We start from the raw sequence: 27,693 nt of genomic DNA on the forward strand, positions 1-27,693 counted from the left end.
TGACATGTTTTCTGTGGTGTGCTATAGCTTTTGGTCCTTCCCACAGCATGCTACTGAATCCCAGGTGCTAAGGGTTATGCTGGTGTTGTTTTAACCAAAATGTTGAGGTAAAGTTTGGGTGTTTCAGAAGAAAGAAGCATTGACTGAAAAGCTGGACTGCTTTCCAGGAATTATTTTGTTGACTGCAGATGCAATTTAATCATCTCAGCATAATCCCTCCTGTACTGTTCAGCTTTGGCTGACATAACAGATGTTATAGTTATTTTTAACAAGAAGGTCTATGTATTCAATGTGTATTAACATGTATTAAAGATACAATAGCAGTCAGTAAATTTAACATGTCTCATAGACACTGATAAATTTCAGAGCTGCCACGCTTTCCATTGTACCCTTTACTCAGCCAAAGTAAATGTGATGAAACCTGTTGTGGTCATTTTATCCTATCCCAGTACTGTACATTTCATTCTTACTTATCTGCATTCCATAATACATTTTTTGTTTTAAAAATTTTATTTTTTCTCATCAGGGTGAACTTGTGCAACATTTCTGATCTGGAATAAAGATAAAAATAGCCCAGTTATATAAAAAAGTTAAACTATATTCCAGAAAGGTGTGCTCAAAAGAATAATCAACAATTTCCTAGTGTGCTACTTTAAAACTGATTTCCTTTAAAAATACAATAGTATCTTATCTAAGCTGCATTTTTCTCCTCTTTTAGCTGATAGCAGAAGCGTTAACTGCTTAAGCAGTTTTGTCTGAAATGCTCTTTGATACTTACAAAATAGCAAATTACAGCTGAAGCTGAAGGAAAAGAAAGTTACAATAGAAATGTAGGCATGATTGGCAGCTACTTTAAAGGCTGCATTTGAACATCATACAACTTCAGTTTTCTGAAAGTCTTACTGATTTCTTAGCAGCTATAGGCAAAAAAAAACAAAATTTGATTTCGTTTACCACAGAGTAACAGCACTTTAAACCATGTCTCTTTTCTGTGCTTTTTCTAAAGTTGGACTTGTCTTCTATTTATGGTATTATAATTCAGAGCAAAACTTAGAACAGTAATTTTGGCATCTGCCTGAAGAGAAGAAAAGACTGTGTGATTAAGACTGGCAACAGGATACTGAAAAGTATAGTGTGGTCTTGAATACTTACTGTCTTCATTTGAGACCCAAACACTAAGTCATTTAACCTTTAGCTTCTTTTAAACTAAGGATAACATCCTTATTATTTCACAGCAGGATTTGAAAGCTTGTTTCTTAAGGAAAAGTATTTTGGTGGTTTTAGATAAAAAAAATTCATCTGTAAAGTACACAATACCGAATTTAAGAGGCTCATAATCTACTGTTTAAAACAATGAAGAAGTAAATTCACAGATTTTTGTCTAGTTTCTCTTGCATTGAGCTCACTATTAAACAAGTATATATACACATATTAATACTATATAAGAAGTATTTATATATACAACTATATGTATATATAGTACATATATATTCAACATCATGGAATGGTTTATGCTGATGCCTATTGTCCTGCAGTCTATATACTTGTTCGTTGATAGATATGTACGTCTTGCTTTATGTTAAATAGAAAATAAACTTCCTTTACATCACATTCATGGTTATCAAATTGCCTGAGCATTCTTTTTAGTCTGGCTAGGCATATCTTACCTTTTATAAAAAATAAGACCACTCTGTTTTGGACAAGCATCATTTGGCTTGACAGCAAGGAGGGTGACTTCCCTCCTTCTTTAAAGATTTGTATTGAAAATTATGTAGCCATGAGCAATACTGTCATCATCATTGTGATATGAAGTAACTATGCACTCATTTTTGATGGCTACTATTCTACTAGCTGATAACCTGGTTTAGGTAACAAAAATGCTTATATAATCTCTGACAAATTTCAGTTCTCAGGTAACACTGTCACCCTCTCCTTCCTTGTTTGGTTCTTTTTTCTTACTAGGAAAAAGCTTCTAAGAAAAGCTGATTCCTCAGCATTCATGACTTAAGCTTCAAATACTTGGTTTTAAATCTATCTCTGTGTAGAGGCTTGTTAAGATGGCTGGTTTTGCAGTCATTCAAGAAGCAGTGTTGTGATCTTCCTAGAACACTGAAAATAAGGATATGCAGTCAATATACGCAAAAATGGATCATATCTGCCCATCACATGGCAGCAGCTATGTGTACGTCTATAGAATCATAAGATAATTTGATAAAAAAACATATCCCAAATTCGTGCTTATTTCTCATTTGGTCAAAAAACTTTTTTGCTTATTTTAAAAATAAGGAGTAATTTCTTTTTTTCCTTAGTGTTGGAACTGCCTTTTTTTTTTTTTTTTTTTTTTTGTGTGTGTGTGTGTGAGGCAAACCCATAACTTATTTGCAATAATTTTGTTTCTTTAACTTTTTAGATATGCAACTTTGCCATGGATGTATCTTGTATCCCGATTCTTCTCAAGTTCAGATGTAGCTTTTATTTCTTACGTCTCCTTAAATTTTGTATTTGGCTTGTGTACCATGCTTGTGACTCTCTTACCTCGTTTGTTAGCTATAATTTCTAGAGTGCAGGTCAGTATAAACCCTTTGCTTTACATTACCTGTAAGTAAGATGTATGCACACACGTTCATGCGTGTATGTCTGTGTATGTATATGTGTTTATACATATGCACAGACAAGAATTTTTCCAGTAGAAAAACATGTGCTTTAAAAATTTGTGATTTTCCTGTCCTAGTGTATACTGTATTGCTTGTTGCCATCTTGAATTTTAACATGTTTATAACAAAAAAACCCCCAGAAAACAAACGAACAAAAAACCCAACAACAAAAAAACCCCAAACCAAACACCCTATAATAATGGAAAAAACAGTGTTAATTGAAACCTTGACGTTTTCCAGACCATTAAGCTGTAATTGGCATATAATAGGAGCTGTTCTGGTCCATTAAATAGATTATATGCATTATAAAATGTGTTTGAATAATATTGACATAAGAGAGAAGCTGCACATTCCTAGGATCTGCAATGCGCTGTATGAATAGTAATATGCATTTTTACTCCATGTATGTAATTTTCATTATTCATAATGGCAATTAAGCAATTTGATGGAAAAGACTTGGGTTTAAATTGGTAATTTAGAATTAATTGTATTCAAATATTAAATTTTTAAGAAAATAAAATGATCACATTTTCTTACTATCTGTGAACCTCACTAAGATTAGAATCCTCTGGCCCTAGGCAGTCTAAAATAAATGAACCTTGACCCAAAATAGTTCACAATATGCTCTTTCAAAATCAGTTCACCTTGAATGAGATTTGAATGCTGTATCCAGCTTTGTAAGTGTGCTTAATGTGCTGTTGGTGAAAACTAATTTTGTTTCCTTCCCCCTGTTTCTTGTTGAATCTTAATACAGAGTTTGCAGAACATCTACAGTATCCTCAAATGGGTGTTCATTGTATTCCCACAATTCTGCTTAGGCCAGGGCTTAATAGAACTTTCGTACAATCAGATCAAGTTTGACCTGACCAGCAATTTTGGAATAGATTCATATGTGAGCCCCTTTGAGATGAATTTCCTGGGCTGGATTTTTGTGGAAATGACCCTGCAAGGAACACTATTCCTTCTTTTACGACTTTTTCTTCATTGGGATCTCCTCCAGAAACCAAGGTGTGTTACTATTTGTATTCTGCCATAGTGGACAATGACTGTTTTTTAAAGAAAGAAAAGAGTGGATTACTTTGAACACCTGAACATAAATACTTTTGATAAGATAATGTACCTAAATTAGTGAAAATTGCAGAAAAAATACAAGGTATTTGCCCTCTTCCTTGTATTCTGCTGAGATTCGAGGGATTTAACAGATTGAAAACAGGAAAATAAACCAGAATTATCCAGAGTACATCAGTGTCCAATTTACCATGAGTTATTTGTTATCATCTTCTGTTTTAGGGGTCATTGTTCATCTAACAGCATGGTGATGCCTTCAGAAGATATTGATGTAGAGATGGAGAGACAGCGACTCTTTGGTGGAAGAACTGGTAATGATATCCTTCTTCTGTACAACCTCAGGAAGTGTTATGGAGGTTTCAAGAAGAAGAACACAGCTGTGGAAAGTATAAGCTTAGGAATACCAAGGGGAGAGGTAAAGAGGGTTGTTTTATTTTTCCCTTTCAGAAAATAACACTTCATTCTGAGCTATTGTTCACACACACCCAGGGTGTCTATAATCAATGATCTGCAGATAGCAGCAGAACAGTTTCAATTGTAGCAATTTCTGAAAATCAATAGCTGTACAAAAGCAGAAGCTCTGGTGGTGTTTAAGAGGCAACTGTTCACTTATTTGGGGGGGTTATACATTTATCAGGGCCTTAATTTTCCTTCTTGCTTATGTTCACTAAGTTACGGTTTTATAAGCTAACATAAAAACCAAGTAGGTAGCATAGCAGTTCAATGTCTAAAGAGATGCAAAATGTACCTAGCTCAATTGTAAACTGTGGACTGAATCCTGAATTTGTCACTAAGGCAAATATCATCACACATATTTTAATATAGCTACTAGGAAGAAAATTAACTCTATCCCAGGCAAAACTAAGACAGCACAATATAGTAATATGTTATTTTAATAAACTGAAATTTAGCACTGAATATGGTAATTCTAAAGATTTCAGAACAGCATTTACTTGCTTGGGTTGGGGTTTTTTGTTTTTTGTTTTTTGTTTTTTGTTTTTTTTTTTTGTCATGATTTTGGCGCTTTTAAGAATTGAAGATATTTATTTCAGAAATACTATTCAAAGATATGAGATACTGGTGCATAGTAACCAGCCTAGGTCCAGTGATGTCCTGACAGTTAGATATCAGTTTTTAGTTAACTGGAGTAACCAGGAGGATGTTACTGCTGTTTACAGCCCATTTATCAATAAGAATGTTCATGAAACAAGTATTTTGAAAGTTATGAAGTGCTATATGTAGATTTAATATAATCTTGTCCTAGCTTAAACATGTATTCATTGCAGCTGGGGGCCTCAAATAACAGTTCAGAGTCAGTTTCTGTTTTGGCCGTTTGGTGTTCTTTCACTTGTACAGAGTGAAGCCACTCATGAGAAACTGAAAAATACTGACTCTATGGACTGGTAGTCTGGACCCTCAAATAGGACTTGAGATCCTCAGGTTCAAATCTAGAACTAATTATATGGATAAATAATGCATTTAGTTACTGGGCAGGTTTTTAAGTGGAGGACTAGTATCCTAAATACATCACTTTTAGGAATTAGAGGGTAATCGAATGATTATATGTATGAGATTATTTTTGAAAACTGGTTTTCCATAGGAAAGGGAATTTGCAGACACAATATCTCTATATACAGTGTCTTACAGACTTATGATAAGAAATATGAAAAAGGGAGAAACTGTTGAAGAATTAATATTACTTATTTCTTTCAGCATAGCAGATTGATTGCTTTTGCTCCTTTTATTAATTTTTTTTAAAATTTTGATCTATGTTAGTGTTTTGGACTCCTGGGAACAAATGGAGCTGGGAAAAGCACAACATTTAAGATGCTGACTGGAGATATCATCCCATCTGCAGGACGTGCTGTTATCAGGACTCCTACAGGGTAAATAACGGAGGGTTTGATCAGAATAGTGCTAATTGATAATGCCAATGATCAAAGACTCTGTATGTCTTCAGTCCTTTGTACTGTACTCTAAGGAGCTGTTTTGTTCCCTTTTAAATGTATATTGCTTTATTGCTGTTAAGTCTCTGCTGGAAAGCTTTCTAGCATCATTTAATTCCATCTGACAGGTCTGTTAATCAAGAATAAACTTGTCTGGAAGCAAATGAATAGGCTTTAGGAAGCCTTAACATACAGCTTTTTAAAATTGTAACAAAAATCTTAGCATACAGTATGTCCAGATGCATGGACATATATCCCCACATTAGTGCTGCATTGAAAGGTTTCCAGGCTTAGGCTGATGAGCAGTGGTTCAAGTGGATAATTTTAAAATGTTTTCTGACACTCATGTCCTTCAAACTCATTAATTACTTGATCAATATGCTCTGTAAATATAGGAAGTAGTGTTGGTGGTATTGAGGATAATTTTGATGGAGTGGTAGGTGAATAATGGACTTTCTGGGTTAGATGTAACCAACCTTTACCATTTTTCCTAGTAAAACTGGAGGGGAAGTAAAGTTCCTAGTTCTTAGAGATTTGCATTTAAATGTCAAAAATACCCTTGACAACACTAATTATCATCCTGTATTATTGTGGTGTCAATCTAGATTATGGATTTTTATGTGTTTGAAGTGGTTGAATTGAGAGTAAAAGCCCATATTGCAAGTTCTTAAAATTTATCGCTAACTTGAGAAGGTAACCTCAAGCAAGAGCTTCAGTTATACAGTAGGTAAACTTGAGGCAGCAAACAGCTTAAAGGGTAGGAGAAAAGATTTATGTCATTCCTGACTTTTTTCCTTGCCTCATTTTTTGTCAACTGCTGTTAAGCAGATCATGGTGCCCTGTGTTCCTCAGTTACTGAAAATCAGTAGGGGCCAACTGCATTGACTCTTCCATGGGTGATATTATAACCATAATAGGTCTAGAGAACCCCTCAACAGTTGAGGAATAACTAAAGTTACTCATCCCAGGGACTTTAGAATAGAATCATAGAATAGTTAGGGTTGGAAAAGACCTTAAGATCATCTAGTTCCAACCCCCCGCCATGGGCAGGGACACCCCACACTAAACTGTGCCACCCAAGTCTTCGTCCAACCTGGCCTTGAACACCGCCAGGGATGGAGCATTCACAACTTCCCTGGGCAACCCATTCCAGTGCCTCACCACCCTCACAGTAAAGAATTTCTTCCTTATATCCAATCCAAACTTCCCCTGTTTAAGTTTGAACCCGTTACCCCTTGTCCTCTCACTACAGTCCCTGATGAAGAGTCCATCCCCAGCATCCTTGTAGGCTCCCTTCAGATACTGGAAGGCTGCTATGAGGTCTCCACGCAGCCTTCTCTTCTCCAGGCTGAACAGCCCCAACTTTCTCAGCCTGTCTTCATACGGGAGGTGCTCCAGTCCCCTGATCATCTTCGTGGCCCTCCTCTGGACTTGTTCCAACAGTTCCATGTCCTTTTTGTGCTGAGGACACCAGGACTGCACACAATACTCCAAGTGAGGTCTCACGAGAGCAGAGTAGAGGGGCAGGATCACCTCCTTCGACCTGCTGGTCATACTCCTTTTGATGCAGCCCAGGATATGTTTGGCTTTCTGGGCTGCGAGCGCACACTGCCGGCTCATGTTCATTTTTTCACTTTGAAGTGAATTGGTTTATATTTACACCTGAGATAAATGGAGGAAGGCAGATTATATGGTAAGAGGTCTTCTTTTATTGCTCCAGTAGCGTGCTCAAAAGCCTGGTATTCCTGGCATAGGAAGGGAGGAGAGACAGCTGAAGAAAGCAGCTGCTGGTCACAGCTGCAAACCATTTTCTGGTCAGCAGATCTAGATTTCTTTGTTTAAAATGTATGTCATGAAGCATCTTCCATTCAGACATTACCTCTGTGAGTGATTTCTGATGAATAATTTGGGCAGCTTCTTAAATGTAGATCGCAAGTCTGTTGGGTTTGACTGAAAAGAAAACAAATCTTGTTCTCTGTGACCCAGAAAGAACAAGGTACTATTATCTGATGGATCCTTCCTGATGCATTCTTCATGATCAAATAATGAAATGAGAATGCAAAATTATTATTATAAATATTGGAGAACCTTATGGATATAACTCCATGCAGAATATCCTTAATTCAGAACAGTTCCTGTTTCCTTACATAACCACGCTTGAATGTTCCTGATTTCCAAAAACAACCCAAACCCCAAACACCCTCCAAAAATCCCCAGACAAAACCATACGTACATTTTCCTGATTGCTACTGTAATCATTTCACTGAATTTAAAGTTAAGTCAGAAGTGTCTCTGTATGACAAGTGCACTGAAAACAGCCTTGAATTTTGCAGGACAGCTTTTGGACCTTTGAACAACATAGGGACTAGAAATGGAAGATGAGCTTTTTAAAAAGCTCATGTTGAATTGCAAAGGAAAATTTTGGGAAGTTAAACCTCAAATGTCTTGGAAGTGCATGGGATTGTATAGAAAGAACCTCACACATTGATAATCAAGTTGTAGTCAGGGAACTTCTGTTAGATTCTCAAAGAAAAAAAGAAAAATGTACTTCTAAGTGGCAGCTGCTTTATTAACAGGGTAGAAGAGCAGATTCACAATATCTTTAAGTACTTCTAAGAGATTTGTTGGCCTCTAGCTGTTTTTTGAATGTTTAATACTTCAAAAAGAACCTTATTCCTAAGAGTCCAAAAGAAAAGTATTTTCATAACAAAAGCTTAGTAAAATGCATAAAATATAGATGTTATATTGACAAGCTTTCAATATCAGTGAGATTCATAAAATGGGCTGTTATTCCACAAGAATATTTATTTAATACTAGAACCAGCTTTACCTATTCTGCAAATCCGTGTTTCCTGACATTCTTCTTGATGATGGTATTCTTCTGGGGAAGGTAAGGCTTCTGATCTCTTTTTATTAAGCTTTTCCCTTTTTTATACACTACAAATTAAATAGATATTTTAAATGTATTATTTGCCCAAACTTTGTGTTTTACCATTTACATGGCAAATACCCTTTTGTAGTATGTAAGTTAGGCAGTCTACCAAAGACCCTTTTAATTTTCACGTCCTTGCACTAACTGTTTTTAGGCAACTTCTAACCTTTACAATCCCATTCTAATTGTAACTGCAACGTGGTAAAGATAGTCCAGTAAGAGAAATAATGGGAATTTATCACCAACCACATCCAGTCTTGTGAGGATAATAGAAAAGCTCCATTCACAGAGGACTTTATCTTTTTTATTATTTTGTGTACCTCATTAATTTTGCCATTATCACTGACATGTCTGTCCAAATGAAACATAAAAATAATTATAATATAGAGAGTGTCTCCATGTTAAGGATATTTGCAACCCCAATATGAAAGTGCTAAAGTAAGAAGCAGCATTGAAACAGTTACTTTGGAAGTTGTGGAAATAAAATACTGAAGTACCAGCAGTCCGTTTCATAAAAGACAAAAATATTAAAGACAGAAAGGAAAATTGCTAGAAAGGAGACTATTTTAATAAAATTTGATTACCTGTATTTATGAAGTACGGTCCTGTAAGATATTAGGACACTGTAACTGGCTTTTGAACAACATCCATACAATGAGTTGTCAAGATTAAATATGTCTACTAGTTAGCTGTACAGTCTGCTTGATGTTTAAAAGGGGTATTTTTGTGTTCTCTGTAACACAGCTGTTCCTCTTTAAGAGTACAAATGGACTCAAATTAGCTTATGCTTTGCTCTGCTGCCGTAACTAAATTGCCACCAGTGCATGAGCTGGCTAAATGAAAGATAGTGTGTAAAACTGTAAACATTTTTTTCTGTTATATTTTCTTTAAAATAGCTTGAAGAAGTAAGGTCTGTATTAAATGTGTACTAAAAAAAGATGACAATAAGGTGATAAAACAAGAGAACAAGACAAATCCTCATAGTCTTTGAATCTCTGCTAGGCTGATCTATTAGCAGATATTGTATATCTGTTCCTTTATGTTTGTTTGGGTTTTGAGTGCACATTAGCCAGTCTTTGTACTCTTTCCATATTTGTGTCTAAACCTTCTTCAGTAACTCTGTGTCATAAATCCTCCCTCAAATGAGGAGGGCTAAACACAGCTTGGAAGAAAGAGTGTCAAAATCCTTCCAATCGTCATGTCAAGATCAGTGTAAAATAATGAACAATGTGACTAGTCATTTGTGTGCCTTTTTGGCACTCTGTATTTTGTAGTCTTTACTGCATGCTGTATATTCTTTACATACATTCTTTACTGAATATTCTAGTCAGTAGTTTGCTGAATAAAGTTCACTTTAAGTTCATACTTACGCCAAAACCGTGGGGTGCATGGAGGAAGAAATAGATTAGTCGGGTGTCATTTTGTTCATAAATTGCGCAACTGAGGCTTGAAGCACTTGGCAATCATCTTCATGTAATTAATTTATTTCCCATGAATTTCCATCTTCCTTCTGCACAGAGAGTTTCCCCATGACAGAAGCCTCACATCCTGTTTTCATTAAATGTCAGTCATCTCAGCTGTTGGATTACAAAGTCATAGGACCAAAGAACTGCTCTCCAAAGAGGGGAAATTGAAACATGTCTTTATAGCTAGAATTTGGACTCTTGATAGGTATGATATTCAGCTTGATAAATACTTAAAAATGTAATTCAAATAGCTTTACTTGAAAGGCAGAATAAATTTACATCAATACAATGGCTGAGATAGCTGTTTTTACACTGTTCATAATTAGTTTAATTGTAACTATGCTATAGTTACATTAATTAAATTGTAAACTTAATTTTTTTATAATGTTAATTGAGCATTAGTATGCACTGAATTGAGTCTGTAGTTAAGAGTACAGTAGAATGTCTAACTACTTTTGCAATTTGTACATTTATATTTAATTTTGACTAATTAAAATGGAATTTATCTCTTTACAGAAGCCATTGTTAGAACCATATATATCACTGCCTTTATTTTAACTGCATTCAAATACTGTAGGAAAAGCATATAAAGTAAAGCAAAATGCACAGTGGAGTCAATAGTGAAACAATTTTTCCATAAACAACCATAAGGCTGATATTGAGAGTACTAAGTTGTCTCTGTAAACTTGAAACTGAGGTGTACTGTTGAAGATCAGCCCACAGCTACCTATAAGCTATGTTGCTGGTAACAACTGTAAGAATAAGAACCAAATCTATCTCTGTAATAACCAGTTTATACTTCTGGAAACTACAGGTCCAGTTCAAGTGGGAGAGGGCAACAGCTTTTGTCCAAGATCATTCTCACTCGTTTCAGTATTTTGTTTTCTTTTCAGTGCTAGCAAAGACTTTCTGACAGGAGTGCCTCATGCCACCTAAATGTAGCTTTCAGGGCTGTAATCAGATTTCAAGGGTTTCTTTCAATGCACAAAAGAAATGGATCAATGTAAAAAGCCTTAAAATGATCCGTGGAGGAACAACTTTGAATCACAAATTTTATTCACTCAAGGTTTAGTTTATTATCCCCAGTATCTTGCAGGTCTGGTAAGTTTCTTTCATTGATGGTACAAAATCCTGTAAGATGAACACACCAAACTCAATGGAATCCTCCAGTATTATTTGCACCAAAGTATCTCACTGTATAAATTGATACCAAAGCACTAAGAAAGGGATGGAATATAATATCTTCCATGCTTCAAGTGCTAGACTGCTATTTCTCTTGAGGTTGCCATACGTTTTATTGACCTTTTCTGAAAAAGTACTAGAAATGTAATTTTGCAACTTTAAAATTTTGTTCAATATATAAAGTTTTATGGACATGTTCTGCTGGTTTCATCTGTTGCAGCTGTTCCATCGTAAAGGAAAAAATAAATAGCAATTGGAAGTGGTGACTGAGCATAACAATGTAGTCTAAAAGTGAAGTCTTCACTAGGAAGGAGAAAACTTGTGTTCCTTGTTAGCTCTGTCTTAACCTTATCAGAATATGAAACCAAAGTTACTAACACAATTTAAAGGTAATGTTTACTCAGTCTTTTTATACTATGGACAAAAGGCTGAGAGAGATTGGAATACCTATTTATTTCACAGAACGGTTAAGGTTGGGACTACCTTAACCTAGAGGCCATCTAGTCCAATGTCCCTAATCAAGCAGTGTCTCCTAGAATACATTGCTCAGGATTATTTCCAGACAGCTCTTGTGGAGCCCCCTTCCCTGGAGATATTCAACTTCTCTGGGCAACCTATTATAACATTCAGGCATCCTCATAATAAAGAAGCTCTTCCTCATGTTCAGGTTGAACTTCTTGTGCCTTAGGTTATGCCTGTCACTTCTCGTCTTATTTTCTGGCACCTCTGAGAAAAGTCTGTCCCCATCCCCTTGATAGCCTCCCTCAGATGTGTATATACATTGTTCTTTCTCTCTTTGTTAATAAAACAAGCTGTTTTTTTCTTCCTGTATGTCCTGTTTTTTATATGAATGACCTAACGAGAAATGCAAGCATGATAATAAAAGTGCAGAAAACAATTTTTTTTTTTTTTTTTGTTGCATGCTAATCTATATTTCAGAAAATATTAAACCCCCTATATTTCCAATTTGGTTCTGATAACATCATACATGAAGGTGTTTGTTGAGGGTGAAGAGGATTATAATTGGTTTAATGAGTGGCATCAGAATTTTTTAAAAAAGGGAAAAACATTTACAATATATCATTTAGAGAAAAGCATTTACAGGATATCATTTAGTGAAAAAGCTTTCTGGTATCATGCCATCACTACTTGAAATGTTCATTTCATTTAGACCTATGAAAATGAAATCTGAAAGATTAACTGAATTTCAAGGAAAATCAGTTCTCAGAGATGAGGGTAGTTTTCTGTTGTAAGGTATGTAATATCATTAAAAATTAAGCCATGTTTTTTCTTTCATCTATTCCTTCAGTATTCAGAAAAAGCTTAGGACCTGGATAAACAAAACTAAAGGATAATCTCCAGCTTTTTGATTTTGAAATCTACTCAGTGATATTGCTGACAGAAGAATAGACATTGCACTCTACATACCAAAAATGTCCAGAATCCTCCTATGTTTCGTTCGTTTGTTTTGTTTGGTTTTGTTCTTTGGTTGGTTGTTTTTTTTTTCTTCTGGTCAGATTTTTTTCTGCTTTGACAGAAACAGAGATGGAAAAATAATAGGGCCATGAGTTATTTAGTGAATACATTAGGATCTCTTTATTAATGAGAACTCTTTAAGTGTTCAAGGTCAGCACTAATGGATGGAGTTGCAACATAAGGACCAAATTGAGGAAGAGTATTAAACAATCTATTCTCACTGTACTTTTTGTTTGTGAAAGCTAAAGCTCAGTGAGTGGGATATTGTTCATCTAAGGCTGTGTGCTCTACTGGAGGCACAACACTAAAATTGTATCTGTACAATTAGGACTGTTTAATATAGTTTTAGCTAAAGAACACTAGATGTCTGTTATTTTTTGCAGCCATGCATACTTATTTTTTGTTCTTCATGGTATGGACTCATTCCAGACTAAATGTTTCTATCCTGCTACAGGGTCAGCTACAGGCTTCATGCTGAGTAAATGTCCCCGAAATTACCCCTGGGTGTGATTTATTCTCTTGTGACTGAAGCTGGCATATTACCTAGAGCCTGGTCTCTTGTTTCTTTAAAGACAGCAGCTTCACTAAAAGGAAACCTTGTTATTATGCCCGAATATTCCTAGCAAAACAAACTTCAGACACATCTGTCTGTGTACAGCAGAATCTAGATAACTTTTCACTGTGGATAATGTTTCACTATGTTAGTGTTTATTACATAAGGCATTCACTGCTTCTGACAAGTTATGCAAAAAGATCAACGTTAATAAATCCGTATTTTATGGTAAAGATAACCTTAAAAAACAATTTAATTGGATTTAGGTGTGGCTGGAGACAGAGCTGGTAAAATTCTGTATATACATTATTTCAAATAACCCATTAGCAGATATAAATTACTGAGGAAGTACACTTTGTTAATTCTTTCCCCCTAGCACCCATTTTCTTTTTTGCCAAGTCTTTGTCTAGATAGATGTCTACAAATGGTAAACTTCCTTGGCACCACCCAAACCTACAAAAATGCTGAAATTTTATATCTTTGCCATTAACAGCAGAGGACAAGTCTAATTAGTCCCCAGCAAGGTTCATCATAATCATGACAACTTATCTTTTGATAGCATTAAAATATATTTTGATGCTGTAGTTGATTATGTAAAATGCAGAATTTGTGTTCTCTTTTTCTTTCCAGTCTCCTGAACCTTGTTAACAGGAGATACATATTTATATTTTCACTAGTACCACTATTTGTAGATCGTGCATTTAATATATTTACTTTGTGTCTAAATGATTAATCGTATATTTAGTTCTCTTAACCAGAAACGTAGAAAACCACTAAGGGGAAAACCATTCTGTTACCCAGAACCTTTTACAACACTTTTTCTTTCAAAGCTCAGATTTTTTATTAAGTATCTCAATTTTGACAGGTCTTTTCTGTACATGGAAATAGGCATCATTGAATGTGGAATTAGATGTTGGAATAAATTGGATAGATTAGCGTCATTATGGGTAATGAGACACCCTTGCAATCAAGCTTGCTTCTTAGCAATGAATGTAATTTCAAGCAGTGCTGTACAGCTACAAAGTGATGGTCAAAGTCTCTTAAATCAGGATCATTTTATATTTTTCCCTTTATTGTCTTTTAATGTACTAGACTTTAATATTCTGCATTTTGTTTTACTCTTGTTGTTCAGAGAATGCATGCATTCATATGTGTGTGCACAGACACACAAAGAATACACAGCAACATATCCTTCTCGCTCAACTGTTATCCCTTCATTATTGAATGTGATGCAGGCAGTATGGTTTTGAAATGTCTCCTTAGAGCATGGTCTACCAAAGAGGCAAAGGAGGCAAACCTGGTAAAAATTAATTCTCATAGATCTGTCCTCCGGCGCTGATTTGTTCACCTTCATGCAAATACTGTTAGAATAGTGACACATGGGTGGCAGTGCTAATCTGGAAAGGACAAAAAAGCATGTACTGTGTGTTTGGGGTACTATGGTAAGTAATCACAGTGAAGAGATTCAAACTCCTTCACCTATGGAGTTTGAGGGCAAGTGGTTTTGTTTGGGAGTCTCTGTAATCCCAAAGTTGAAACCCAGAGCTGTGTGTTTTTTAAACAACATTCAAGTTTTTGCTTTTCCTTTAAACAGGTGTGAAATGGATATATTGTCTGCCAGCTCTGAAGGCATTCTCACTGGCTATTGTCCACAGCAAGATGCCTTGGATGAATTTTTAACGGGTTGGGAACATCTTTATTATTACTGCACACTGCGTGGAATTCCAAAACGTGATATCTGTAAGGTACTTTCCCAGAACAGATTTGCAGGGGGAGCTGAAGCCAGGTTGGGCAGTGGAGTTTATAAAACATTGTACTTTTTTTTGCATGAGGGAATATCTAATATTTCAACTTAACAGCTTTAGTAATAAGATTTTTCATTACTACTACTTTATTTAAATGATATGTTTTTTCTTCCCTGCCTGTTATGCCAAGTTTAAAACACAGTAATATCACTGAGGATAGTAAAACAACACTAATGCAAATGATATACCAACTCTAAAGAAGTTTGTGAATTCTTCAACACCTTCATTATCACACTTGGAGAACTGGGAGGGAACACCACAGGTTTAAGTCATGCACTTCTGAAAAACTCGTCTTCGGAGATGGGATTTAACTGTGAAGGAATTAAAAATTGTTGAATGATTATATAAATAAACCAAACATCTGAGTACTGAGGTGGTAGCTGTCAACATACTACTAGTAAATGTCTTAAACGTCACAAGATGTTGGCTGCAGTCAAACCACCTGCTAGAAGCAGTCCCTAAAATATTCCAGCTACCATACAAGGCCTGGGGTTGTTCAAGGAGAAGAGGCCAAAGCCATGTCAGAAAATGCTTTAAGAGCTTGCTAGCACAGATGATGGCAATATCTGGGAATGTCACTGAAAGGTTTTGAATATACAGATACAAATGTAGCTGTGCTGACTAGCAAATAGTGTTCTTTTTTCTGTAATGAGGCAATCAGCCAGCCAGTTCCAAAATTTAAGTACCAAATACATATAGTGTAAACTGTGGGGATTTTCTATCTCTGCAGATGGAGGTTTCTCATCTCATCTGGACTTGAGCAGCTCAGTCTCTTCTGCTTAATTGCATCTCTATTAACATGAGAATACCGGAGCGTGACACGAAAACAGTGTCTGTCATTCCTGCTGTATAATTTAGTTCCATGCAGTTACTATGGCTTTAGGATTGTTGTCATAACCTCCAGAATGCCACCTGTTGTCTTCCTTTTCCTTTTTCCAGAAGCAAAACTGCATGTGACTCAAATGCCTGTTTTTAATACCTATCCAGCATTTTCCTGGCTATTGCCCCAGGGTCCCCTAAGTGATTTACAGAAAGCTGCTTCTCTGCATTTGAGAGGGCCACATTCTGATTCTTTGCAGCTTTATTTCCTCAGCATCTATGTACTGTTCCAGAAAAAGGCATGATTCCTGCAATATGACATTGAGTATTCAGAGATTACTGCCATCATGCCCCAATAATAACATCAGGACAGGCAACATTTTGAATTTTTCCTGTATTAAGATGATCATTTGGTTGTTTCTGGATGACAGACTGGGGAGAAATAAAAAGTTCTTACCAGTCTTTGCCCCTTCTCTTGGACAGTGTCCTGCCTGGCTGGATTTCTGACTGACTGACTGAACAGTACTTTACTTGCAGGCTGCTTAGAAATCATCATACAGTCTCTTGCTCAGTTGTTTGCTGTTTGTAACTCCTCCGTGATAGCAAAGTACTGAAAACTTGAATATGTTTCCCTTGCTCTAAAAGATATATGTTAAGGGATAATTGTTATTGGATTAAATCCTTCAATTCTGATTACCTGTTTTCTCCATGAACTGGCAGCTGCTCTGTAACAGCTGGGCTAAAAGCTTATCATGACTAGCACCTGTCATAGCTCTTTAATAGACAAAAAGGTGGCAACACCTCCTCTAGAGCTTTGTAGTCATTCAAAAGGATGCTGTTAAGTACCTATGTATCTCATAGGTATTATTGAATGCTTTTGATCTTAAGTGTAATTTAAAACAGGAATGAAAAATTGATTGTTTAATTATGCAGCAGTGCTCTTAAAGCATTCTAAACATGATTTTTAAGCTTTTATTTGGTCTTCTTTTCATTATCATAACAAAAGACAATATATTCTTGTAATGCATATGTCCAAATGGTACCATGTACTATAAATGAAGCAGTTTCTAAGGCACCCTAAGAATGGAAATTTCAGAAGCACCTGAATGACAGAAGTACATAGTTCTAATTAAATTTTGTGGGACTCGCTTAACTCACATACTTTGGGTCATATACATACAGTGTTACTGTCAGCAAGCTCACTCCAGACTATAAACTAAGCATATTCTCTATTTGTGAATAAGCTGAAGCACATAAACCCAGGCAGATGGTGATCCTTTGAGAGATATGAAGTAGGAATGAGATTACAATGTAGGCTAAGAAGGACTTTCCCACAGTTAAAATAATTGCCTTAGCCTTGCTGGAAGACTTACTTTTATAACTGACTTGAATTTGCCAAGAAGGGTGTCTTTTGGGTAAGAGATGAGTAGGGCTTTTAGTGCTGTGCTGCCTTTCTGACTCCTGGAGCCGCATACTCTTGGCTATTGTTTTATTTTAGTACTCACAGCTGTGAGGAAAAGCTGTTCAGGTGGCACTGGCTGACACCTTATTGGTAATACCTCATCTGCAGGCAACTAGAGACAGTAGCTTTCAGAAGTGTGAACTGATCTATGCATTACAGTGGACTCATAATGCTTTAATCTTACACTCTCTGCAAGCCCTGTCAACACCAGGTAGTAGAGGAGAATGCGTTTGCGTGTGTGTGTGCACACAAATCCTGCTGTCATAACTTGATTTGTAACTCCTTCGTTAACTAGCCTCCAAGCAGCAGCTGTTTTGGAGGATGAGGAGCAGGACTGGGAGCTATGCAGAACCTTAAGAATGGAGAGAGATCTGTAGTGTTTTTACGGACCTGGATTTCATATGAAAACTGCCCCCTGCAGCACTGAGCTTTTCTCAGGTGCCTGGGAAGTTTTCCAGATCGCAGTAAGCATGACCATACCAACAGATTTCTGTGCTGTGCCTGCAGGGTGTCCCTCTGCATGCACACATGTAGATGAATACTACTGCAAATGCTGTCTCCTGTCTGTATTTGGTGAGGAGCCACAAAGGTAACCTGGCTTCCTATAGTTTATCTGTAGATAACATGAGAATAGCATGCTTTCTGAAATATCTGGCATGCATAAAACCCATTTCAAATGCAGAAGTATTTAGGAATAATTGGTGTAACATAAGAGCTTCCACTTTATGTTCAGAACCAGCTATTCTCTGGGTAATTAGTAAGCAGCTACTGCCATAGCAGTTCTCTAAACTATTTAGGGAACAGTTCCTCTAGTAGTGTGGTAATTCACGTATGAGTTCTGCTTCAAGTGGATCGAATTGATTCTGTTTAATTTAGAGATGAGTTATGTTACTGTGGTGCACTGAGAGAAGATAAATATTACTCTTATTGATTATCCTGCACCTAAGATGATCTAGCTGTAGGCTTAGACTATTTTTTACAGGCAGCCTTCTATGCCTCATTTTCATGTTTGTGATATAGAGACTGTTATTTCAGTTATCTTAATTCTTTGTCTGCATCGATTGCAGAGCAGACTTGGTTGCCATATGCTTGCAATCAAGGCATCAGAGGGCTCCTGCAAATAATATTTAGCTACTCCGGTTTACCTTCATCAAAAACTGAAATGCAGCTATCTCAGAGAAGAATAAATGTGTTTGTCAGTGAGCATTTCCAACTGTGGTACTGCTGTTGAGTGCTGAACAGCTGCTGTGTTTCAACTCAGAGATGGCTGGTGCCTGGAGAAAGTGTGAATTTTAGTTGCCTATAAAGAAAATAAGGCCTGGGAATGCTTTGGAATAGCATCTGTATGGAAATCTAAGCTGTTATTTTCTTATTCCATCCTGCCTATAAGTCATTCCAAGCCTGCCTCTGAACATTTGCAAGGTGAGTGTTTATGCTAACATGCACACACACATATATTCTACAGAGTAGGTTTTGATGTGGAAAGAAACATACGTTCACTTTGGTTTTTAATAAATTGGCAAGAAGGCAGGTTACTTACAGGATGTGTTGCTGCTAGAGGTATCTATTGAAGCATTAACTTCAAGGATCAAATTCTTTGCTAGACAGATTCATCAGCAGCAGGAGTTAAGTGCCTGACATAAAGTTGAGTGCACTTAATGTTCCAAAACAGTAATTAACTGAATGGGAAAGGAGGAAAAAAACGGGTCATTTGCTATCAATATTAAGCTTCATGTAATGTGCAGTTTTACTTTATTTCCTAAACATGTTCTGAAAGTTTCTTTTTGCTGCAAAACTGTTAAAGTCGAGCTTTTGGGCTATTTAGACATATAGATATAACATCATAGTCTTAATTCTTATATTTATTTCTTTAATAGATCATGTTTCAATATCTCAATGTGTTCCAAAAGACAGCATACAGCTTGTTAAAAATATGAAATATTAACACATTAAATTACATTTATGACTTTTAATTACATTAGAGCTTGTTTGCAACACAAGGTTCATCGGCCCTTCAGAGGCAACTTCGTGGGTTGTCGGTATGGATTTCTCTTTACATTAACTCTCCAAGAAGATTTTTGTGCTGACACTTTGTTCACTTACTCAGAACCTGACTTCGCACAATTATTTTGGAAGTGTATAGTTATTTTTCAGATGATTTTAGAATTCATCTCATGTTCATTATAATTTGTACTAGGTATGATACACATTTTCAGTATTAGGTCAGGTTTGCTTTGTGATGTGGTTTGGCTTGTTCAACATAAAAATCACAAGATGTCATACATTGTATTTTGTCAGAAATTATACAAAATTAATACACTGATACATGCAGCCTTTCAAGTCAGGGTAGACCTGCTACTGCATTTCTAGTCTTCTAATAGATTGTCTTTGCTAACTCCAAGTTCTTCTGGAAGACAGACTGAAAATTCTCTGTACCACTTAAATTCTTACTTGAATATTAATGGTAATTTTCAAACAAGGTAGAAAATCATCAGCATTAGTGGATACAAAATTACCATCACTTGCTGCTTTTCAGTGTGATGGATGTGACTTGGTTCCTTGGTGGATAAAGGACACCATACCTACTTTAACCTTTACTCCTACAAATATTAACATGTGTGTAGAAATTCATGTTACCTTACTGCCTCTTCTAGAATGAATGAAGTCTTTAGGAAATGCACAAAGCCTTTGAGGATTTGGGTTAGATTTTGCAGATTGAAGGGCTCATTCCAATGCCTATTCCAAAGCTAAGGGAGCAAGTCCAGATTAATTTTGGGAAAAAGAACTTCTGCCAAAAATGTTAGAATTGGTGAGAGAAAAGTAAGTATTTTTTAAAAATATTGGAAAATAGAATTGATGAGAGAAAAGTAAATAATTTAAGGAATATTGGAAAATAGGAAAATTCTTATCTGGTAAATGTAAAGTCTGTTATAATCTGGATTGGGGGGGGCGTGTGGGAACAGAGGGGAGGAAGGGAAGAGTTTAAATAAATTATTACAGCCATGACTAGATGTAAAACATCTTTAAGGTTCAACTGCGTATAACTGTGTCTTTTCATTTGGCCTTAATGTTACCAACTTGCTAAATAAATTAATGTATATCCTCACTCTTCACTGCTGAAAATAATTGAAACCAGACATAGAACAGCATGATGTATATGACAAGGAGGAAAAGACAAGGAAGGAAACCATTAGAATTGTAAATCTCTTGCATAAAAGTGTATCTGTTTGAAGATTTGTCACAAGCTTAATTCTGAATCTTATTTAAAGTAGTTTAAGAGGGATTTCATTTTTACTTTATAGTGTACTATGATACAAACCACAAGATACCACTGGTTATACAGATAAATGAGGTTATAATGGAGATGTGTGGATTCCTCCACAGTATACCTAATATACAATATTTGTAATTTCATTCTGATAATTGTTTTGTTGTTGTTTAGGTTGGATTAATGAAGGTGAGTGTTATTACTGGAAACCTATATGATAGACATTAAAGAAAAGAGAAGAAGGATGGAAATAATCTCTTGAAAGAGGAATGAGCTCTATAGTTTGTACTACATATCGCAGTTTCAGATGTGATATTTAGTCCTTCTTTCCTTATTGTTTAATAACTCTTCAAGCCTGTTATAGTTTGCAATATGTGTTAAATTTGGTGTAAACAATAGATGACACATTTTTTCACTTTTTGGTCTTAATTTTTTATAAGCTTTTCTGTACAATTCTCTGTATATTTTTAGTGGATTTGTAGGAGGATAATCCTGTTCTCACTAACATGCATGCATTCTCAGTGGCAGTAAAGTCAAGTTAGTTTAGTGGAGCAGATAAGCTGCCTACCGTATGCTTTCAAGTTGTTCACTTTACAGGCTGTTTTGGTTTGAAAGTTACATCTTAGAAAGAAGCTTAGATGCTTGACCATTTCTAAAGCCACAGAATATTTGAATCTGCAGCACTTTTACTGATATACATCAATAGTGTCTAAATGAAAGTGAACCACTGTGAATTAACTCTGAAAGAGAAGAAAACTTGAACTTTAAATGTAAAATTACCTGCTTGTGGTTTAATGGTTGTTGATTAAAATTAAAAAAACCCCAAACCTCCCTAGATTGAATGTATTCAGAGCAATATTTATAAAATGTACCTTTTGTCTGAGAACATGCATTGCTGTCAGGTTATACATTAAGGTACACTGATCACAAGTGACTATTAATATCAGTGCTAGAATCCACACTAGAATACTGCAATACTAGAATCCTTACCACTGCAGTATTGTGCTTGCTTATAGAGAACCTGCTGTCAGAGATGTCTCTTATTTTTACATGTAGCACTGAAAAATCTTGCAAAAGGGTCACAGATATCTTGATCATTTCCTAAGGATTTTGCATAAAACTGTCTTATTAAAAATATTTATTTGAATATGGATAGTAAATATTAATTCACAATATTGTTTATTGATTTTCTTTTTTGTTGGATTTTCTGAATTAATTGGAGACTATCTGTTTGATCTGACTAATCCGTCCAGTTCTTCCTTGCTTTTAGCTGAAGGTAGTGCAGAGGGAGCAAAATGCACCATACTGTTGGGGATGCTCTGGCAGTTTATCTCAGGCAGTAGAGCACCACACAACTACTCGTTTTACAAGAATCTCCCAGCTGTGGTACATACAGGTTCAAGGTATAATGGCTCTATTACAAATTTGGTCATCGCTTGATGACACAGTCACCCAGCAGCATGCCACTAAACACCTGCTGCTTTGCAGGGTGTGTCTGGCAGTGGCGAGTAGAAAAGTCAGTGCTATGGCCCTTGTGTTTTTGCATAAGATCTCCCTGGATGGTCCAACAGTGATAGCTGATAGAGGTGGAGCAAGGCTCTTGCTCTTTTAAAATTCACCAGTATCTAAAGGGGCCTTGTACATTAGAACTGTTTCTGACAGGTAAGGAAGAAAGACCATAGAGGACATCATGACTGTTGTATCCAGCTGTGCTGATGTGCTGGTGCAACTTACTCAGATTGCACATACGTATTTAAGCTTGCAACCAAACCAGCTAGAGTCAACTTAACCTTCTCAGTTATTAGAAAAGAGTATTAATTTAACCCTAAGTTACCTTTTTGTCTTTAAGAAACTCTAAATCCTCAACCTGTGAATTGCTTTCCTGGCTTTTCCATTTTTTTTTTTTTTTTGTGGCTCATATAGAATTTTGTCTCCTGAATTTTCAGTCACTAAGATGCTTGTTCAAATAAATACCAGAGAATGAGGTGAAATGAGGAACATTTTAGATCATTGACCTATCAACACAAAATGAACACAAATGAATGTTACAAGCAATGAGAAACCGAACTTTTCTGCATAAGAAAATCCTTATTCTTCGTGGAGAATTAAGGGGTCCTGGAGCAGCTTTTCTATGTGTCTGGGATTCAAAAGTAGTAATATGCAGCAAATAGGGGTAAATAAGTGAGCAACATGGACATTTGCTTAATATGCATGAACTTTCTGTCTAAGCACGAATGCTATCTAATTTGGCTCATCTTTACTGGCCTTTAAATTTCTAAAACACAGGTTGCAGAGGACCTTGTTAACAGGTTACACCTTAATGCACATGCTGACCAACTGGTGGGAACATACAGTGCTGGCACAAAGAGGAAGCTCTCTACTGCGCTGGCTTTAGTCGGTAAACCCCAAATACTTTTACTGGTGAGTAAAGGTAATGCTGTGCCTATGGTAAATGGTTTACCTTCAATTTTATTGTGCTGTATGTTGCTCTAAAGAAAAACGGGTAGTTTCCTGGTCAGTCAAGAAGTAATTGATACACTGATGTACAACTGTCCTGCTGCATGAAAACTTCTTATTCTCCAGTGCTCACAAAAATTAAATGTGAAGTTGTCTTTCCTTTTATTTATTCTTTTCCTTATGATAGTTGGGTTAGCAGGGAAAATTAAAAAAGGCCCATGGCCTAAACGGAGATATAATTTTGTTAAAATTTCCTTATGTAGAAGAAGAAGAAAAAAATTAAATGTAAATATATTAATGCTTTATGTATTCTCTGATTTGTATATTAAATGAGAAAAATATATATGAACAATTCTGATAGCTTCCTTAAGAAGGAAGATTCTTATTTTAACTAGTAATTTGGAGCTAGTGTTATTAATGGCTGACCCATGTTTCTCAGGATATTCATATTCCTTGCTATGTTATGCTTCATGATTCATGGTTCTTGCATTTTTGTTGGATTCACAAGCCACACAATCAAACTGATACTTCTGAATGATATTAATTTGAAATATTTATCACGTTTTGGTGCTTGCATCCAACTCCTCCTTTAGGCTTGAAACTGGCCTTTCCAGTTTAAACAATGCCTTTTGTAATGAAGATCAGGGAATTACAAAGCTTTGGGAACTGCATCATTATGACACCACATTCTCTTCATTGTCATTGCATATTGTTTCACTAGAGAATATTGAATACCCATTTCTTAAGCCTTGGCTGGGAAAAGATAAACCCATTCACTAGTGGAACAAACCTTTCAGAGCTGTCAGAGGGAGGGAATCTTGCTTCCCAGAGCTGGAGGGGAAACCGGTGCTCCCAGTAATAGATCTCAGGCCAAGTAGAACCAGATAAAACTGGTGTTCTTATGGTGTTCATGTTTCAGAAGACACATTTTGCTGCTTCTAACTTCCTACCATTGCCTCGCTTCTGAGCTGAATTATTTTATTTATATTTTATGCTCAAACTGACCCTGGTTCAGTTAGTAAAAGGAGGAGAAAATCCTAAGTCAGTGCTATTTCCTGATCTTAGAAAATGCTTCAACTGTTTTTTAATGTCTTTATGACAGCATGCTACTGCAAGTATCCATTTCAACTTACTTCTTGCTGCAGGGCACAGTCTATTGCATATGTAATGACAAAAGGAAAGAAAAATACCTAAACGTGTCAAATACTTTAAAACATTTGGCTGGCTTTAGAAAGCTAGCAGAATTTGAAGCAGTTATTCAGTATTTTAAAAGTCTTTCTTTTTTTTCCTTTGTCTGAAAGCAGACACCAATATAAACCACTGAATCTGCTTCTAGACTGAACCCAGGATCATAGCTATTAATTTAGGGAATAGTGTGAGTTGCTTTATTCTTATTGCTTTTTGTTAGCTATCCACAAATAATAGGAAACTGAACTCAATTCTTTTTCACCTCTGCCACTGGTAGCTAAGCACCAAAATCAGCCTCAAACTGGATGTTTCATTTGCTTTGTTTCTTGGGAACTTTGTTTTCACGTTTCAGCTGTGATTCCTTGCTGCCGATATATTGGTCAAAGGCTATACCACCCCAATAGGTGCTGACACCCCTCATAAAATTCCATAGTGTAAAAAGCAACTGGAAAAGTTTCCTTCTCCCTAGTTTTGCAGGAACAGAGACTGGCTTTTGACAATTGGATAGCATTCTTCCTGCTTCCAAGAACAGATGTAGTCAAAAGTTGATTTAGTGAGGACAGCAGGTTTAGATACAAAAGGGAAAGGTAATTTTGGTAGCTGCACTTCTTTCTTCATGAAAATCATAGAATCATAGAATGGTTAGGGTTGGAAAGGACCTTAAGATCATCTAGTTCCAACCCCCCTGCCATGGGCAGGAACACCTCACACTAAACCATGCCACCCAAGGCTTCGTCCAACCTGGCCTTGAACACTGCCAGGGATGGAGCATTCACAACCTCCCTGGGCAACCCATTCCAGTCCCTCACCACCCTTACAGTAAAAAACTTCTCCCTTATACCCAATCTAAACTTCCCCTGTTTAAGTTTAACCCCTATTACCCCTTGCCCTGTCACTACAGTCCCTGATGAAGAGTCCCTCCCCAGCATCCTTACAGGCCCCCTTCAGATACTGGAAGGCTGCTAGGAGGTCTCCACGCAGCCTTCTCTTCTCCAGGCTGAACAGCCCCAACTTTCTCAATCTGTCTTCATATGGCAGGTGCTCCATCCCTCTTATCAACCTCATGGCCCTGTCCCATCCCAGTGGGAAATTGGTTTGCCAGGTGGTTTGCATTGGGCAGCACTGACTGGGTTGTTGCTTAATCCTGTGGATTCTAAAGGATCTCTGGGAGTAACTGCTAAAGGATGTCAGATCCAAACATAGTATCCACATCTTGCTATGGGATGGGCAGCACAAGCAGCTGGGAGTTACTTCTCTACTTGTTTGTGCTGGTGGTAGATGCGCATGCTGGGGAGAAAAAGATACTGAATCCCCTCAGAAAGTGAGAAAAACACCTACAAGTCTCTCCTATTAAAAACCTATATATATGGTTAAACATATATATTTCTAAATAATATTATAACAATCTATAAACATATTTTATATATATATAAATTTCTTTAATAAAATGTGCCTTCTATAAATTTAGAAATTATATGTGTTAAAGAAAAAGCTGATCAAGTGTGTTTTAAGTGACCTCCTGGAAATGTAGCTTTTTAATAGAAAAATATATGATGTTATTGTGGGCTTTGTTGATACTTCATGCTGGTCTGGAACAGTGGTATGTTTTTCCCATTGTGCTGTATTGGTATTTAAATCTTTCCTGTAGGATGAGCCGAGCTCTGGGATGGATCCCTGCTCTAAACGCTACCTTTGGAAAACCATCCTGAAGGAAGTTCAGGAGGGCTGTGCAGCTGTGCTGACATCCCACAGGTAAGATCCTTATTTTAGCAGCCAGTGTATTCCTGTTCTCCCTTCGCTTGCACTCAGCTGGGAGCAGAAGTTCTGAAGGCATTCTAAAGGCATGCTAGTGTGAAATGCCTGGGAAAGCAGATACATCTTGGTATTTTAAGTCAATTTCTTCGGCTTGTGAAAATTGAATGTGTGTAAATCCTAAATATTTTCTATACTTAATTTTCAATTATTTGAATGTGGCTCAAGGAAGCTGGGCACAGAAAAAATGATGCAATGAATATTTCCTTTTCTGTGTTCTTTCTATTCCATGTTGTGGTGTCTCTTCTTCCTTGAACCTCAGGTTATTCTTTTGCAGCTGCCCACTTTAACAATCCTTACAAATGGAGGTGGGAGTGAAAAACCCCCATCTAATTTTATTAAGGATTCTGTTATGCATCAGTGTATGAAAAGAGTATGCCATGTCATCCTATAGACACACGTCTCGTCTGTTTTCTGTATGCAGTAGTAGAAATGGCAGGAGTGACCCCATCCTCTTAGAAGAGACTATCTGAGTTAAATATCTTGTCAATTCTCTGGTATGGTCATTGGTATATCAGTTTAATAGAGCAAACATCAATTCTGTTTTGTAACATCTATAGTAAAATGGAATAAATTAAATGTTCCCTTGGGGATTATAGTATCATACATATAATTATATATAAAATGGTTTTAAATGAGAAAGAGATCATGAAAACATGCCTGGAGAGGAAAGAACTCATTAGTAAAACCAGCAATGTAACATTTTGGCCAAATGAGTGAGCTAGCAAGCATTTAGGGAGCACAAGTTACACATTGTGAATTAAGTGATGTTTGGGAAATGGTGTTCAGTTCAGATCAAGAACCCTTAGTTGTCAAAGACAAGTTAAACTTAGAAAAGGGCTGTGATTACTAATATGCTGTAAACAAACAAACAAAATCCATAAAATTGTTCCTAATTACTCATTTAGCTCCACAGATGAGTGACTTGCAGCAGTTATAAGTACTGTGATAGTGTACACATTTCATTTCCAATTAATGAGACATTGTTGTGCTAGGTTGGAGGAAGGAGAAATTATTTTATACTATTTATATTACTTGCTCAAGGTCATTTGAGACCTGAGATGCTTTTAAAGGCTACTTGTATAAGTAAAGGAATAAGTGAATATTCATGCATATCAGCAAATAAGCACATAAGATAAAGAGAGGGTTTCCTGTGTAAAAAAACAGGTTTTAGGTTTTGGGGTGTATTTACCTAATTTTCTGAGAAAAGGCTTCACTTTTGTTTGGAAGGGGACAGGGTTGTGGGAAGGAGGCAGCAGTGACGTCTGATTAACTGACAAGACAGGCCTAAATTAATGTTATTTTGGCACAGCTGGGGAGTGTTATGCCAAAAGGAGCATCAGGAGTTACTGCATCCCAGAGAGACTTGGCTAACTTCCTGATCCATGGGAAGATGTGTTAGCAAGCCCCCTCCCCTTCTCTCTCAAATATCATGGTTCGGCCGTTCTCACCATATCCGTGTCCTATTTTAAGGAAGTTGTTCCTTGGAGGGTACTTAATTGCCGTGCTTGTTCAGCAAGAACACTTGAATTTCGACTGGTACATGGCTGAAATACACAAGACAACTCCTGTTCAGCTCTCTCAGAGGGGCTGGGAAGTACACGC

General features: G+C 36.5%; 1 protein-coding gene across 1 annotated transcript in view; it reads left to right on the forward strand.

Moving 5' to 3' along the window:
• ABCA13 (ATP binding cassette subfamily A member 13) overlaps positions 1-27,693 on the forward strand; it is a gene marked incomplete at both ends in the record, with an annotated part of 183,944 nt that overhangs the window by 139,959 nt on the left and 16,292 nt on the right. The window contains 7 exons of the mRNA XM_080609685.1: positions 2,411-2,567; positions 3,409-3,662; positions 3,945-4,137; positions 5,499-5,608; positions 14,872-15,022; positions 22,918-23,052; positions 25,925-26,028. Of these exons, the coding sequence (XP_080465811.1) occupies positions 2,411-2,567; positions 3,409-3,662; positions 3,945-4,137; positions 5,499-5,608; positions 14,872-15,022; positions 22,918-23,052; positions 25,925-26,028 (1,104 nt within the window). The remainder of the gene's footprint in view (positions 1-2,410; positions 2,568-3,408; positions 3,663-3,944; positions 4,138-5,498; positions 5,609-14,871; positions 15,023-22,917; positions 23,053-25,924; positions 26,029-27,693) is intronic.

This window comes from Psittacula echo (genome assembly GCF_963264785.1).
Source record: "Psittacula echo genome assembly, chromosome: 2".
Classification (NCBI taxonomy): Eukaryota; Metazoa; Chordata; class Aves; order Psittaciformes; family Psittacidae; genus Psittacula; species Psittacula echo.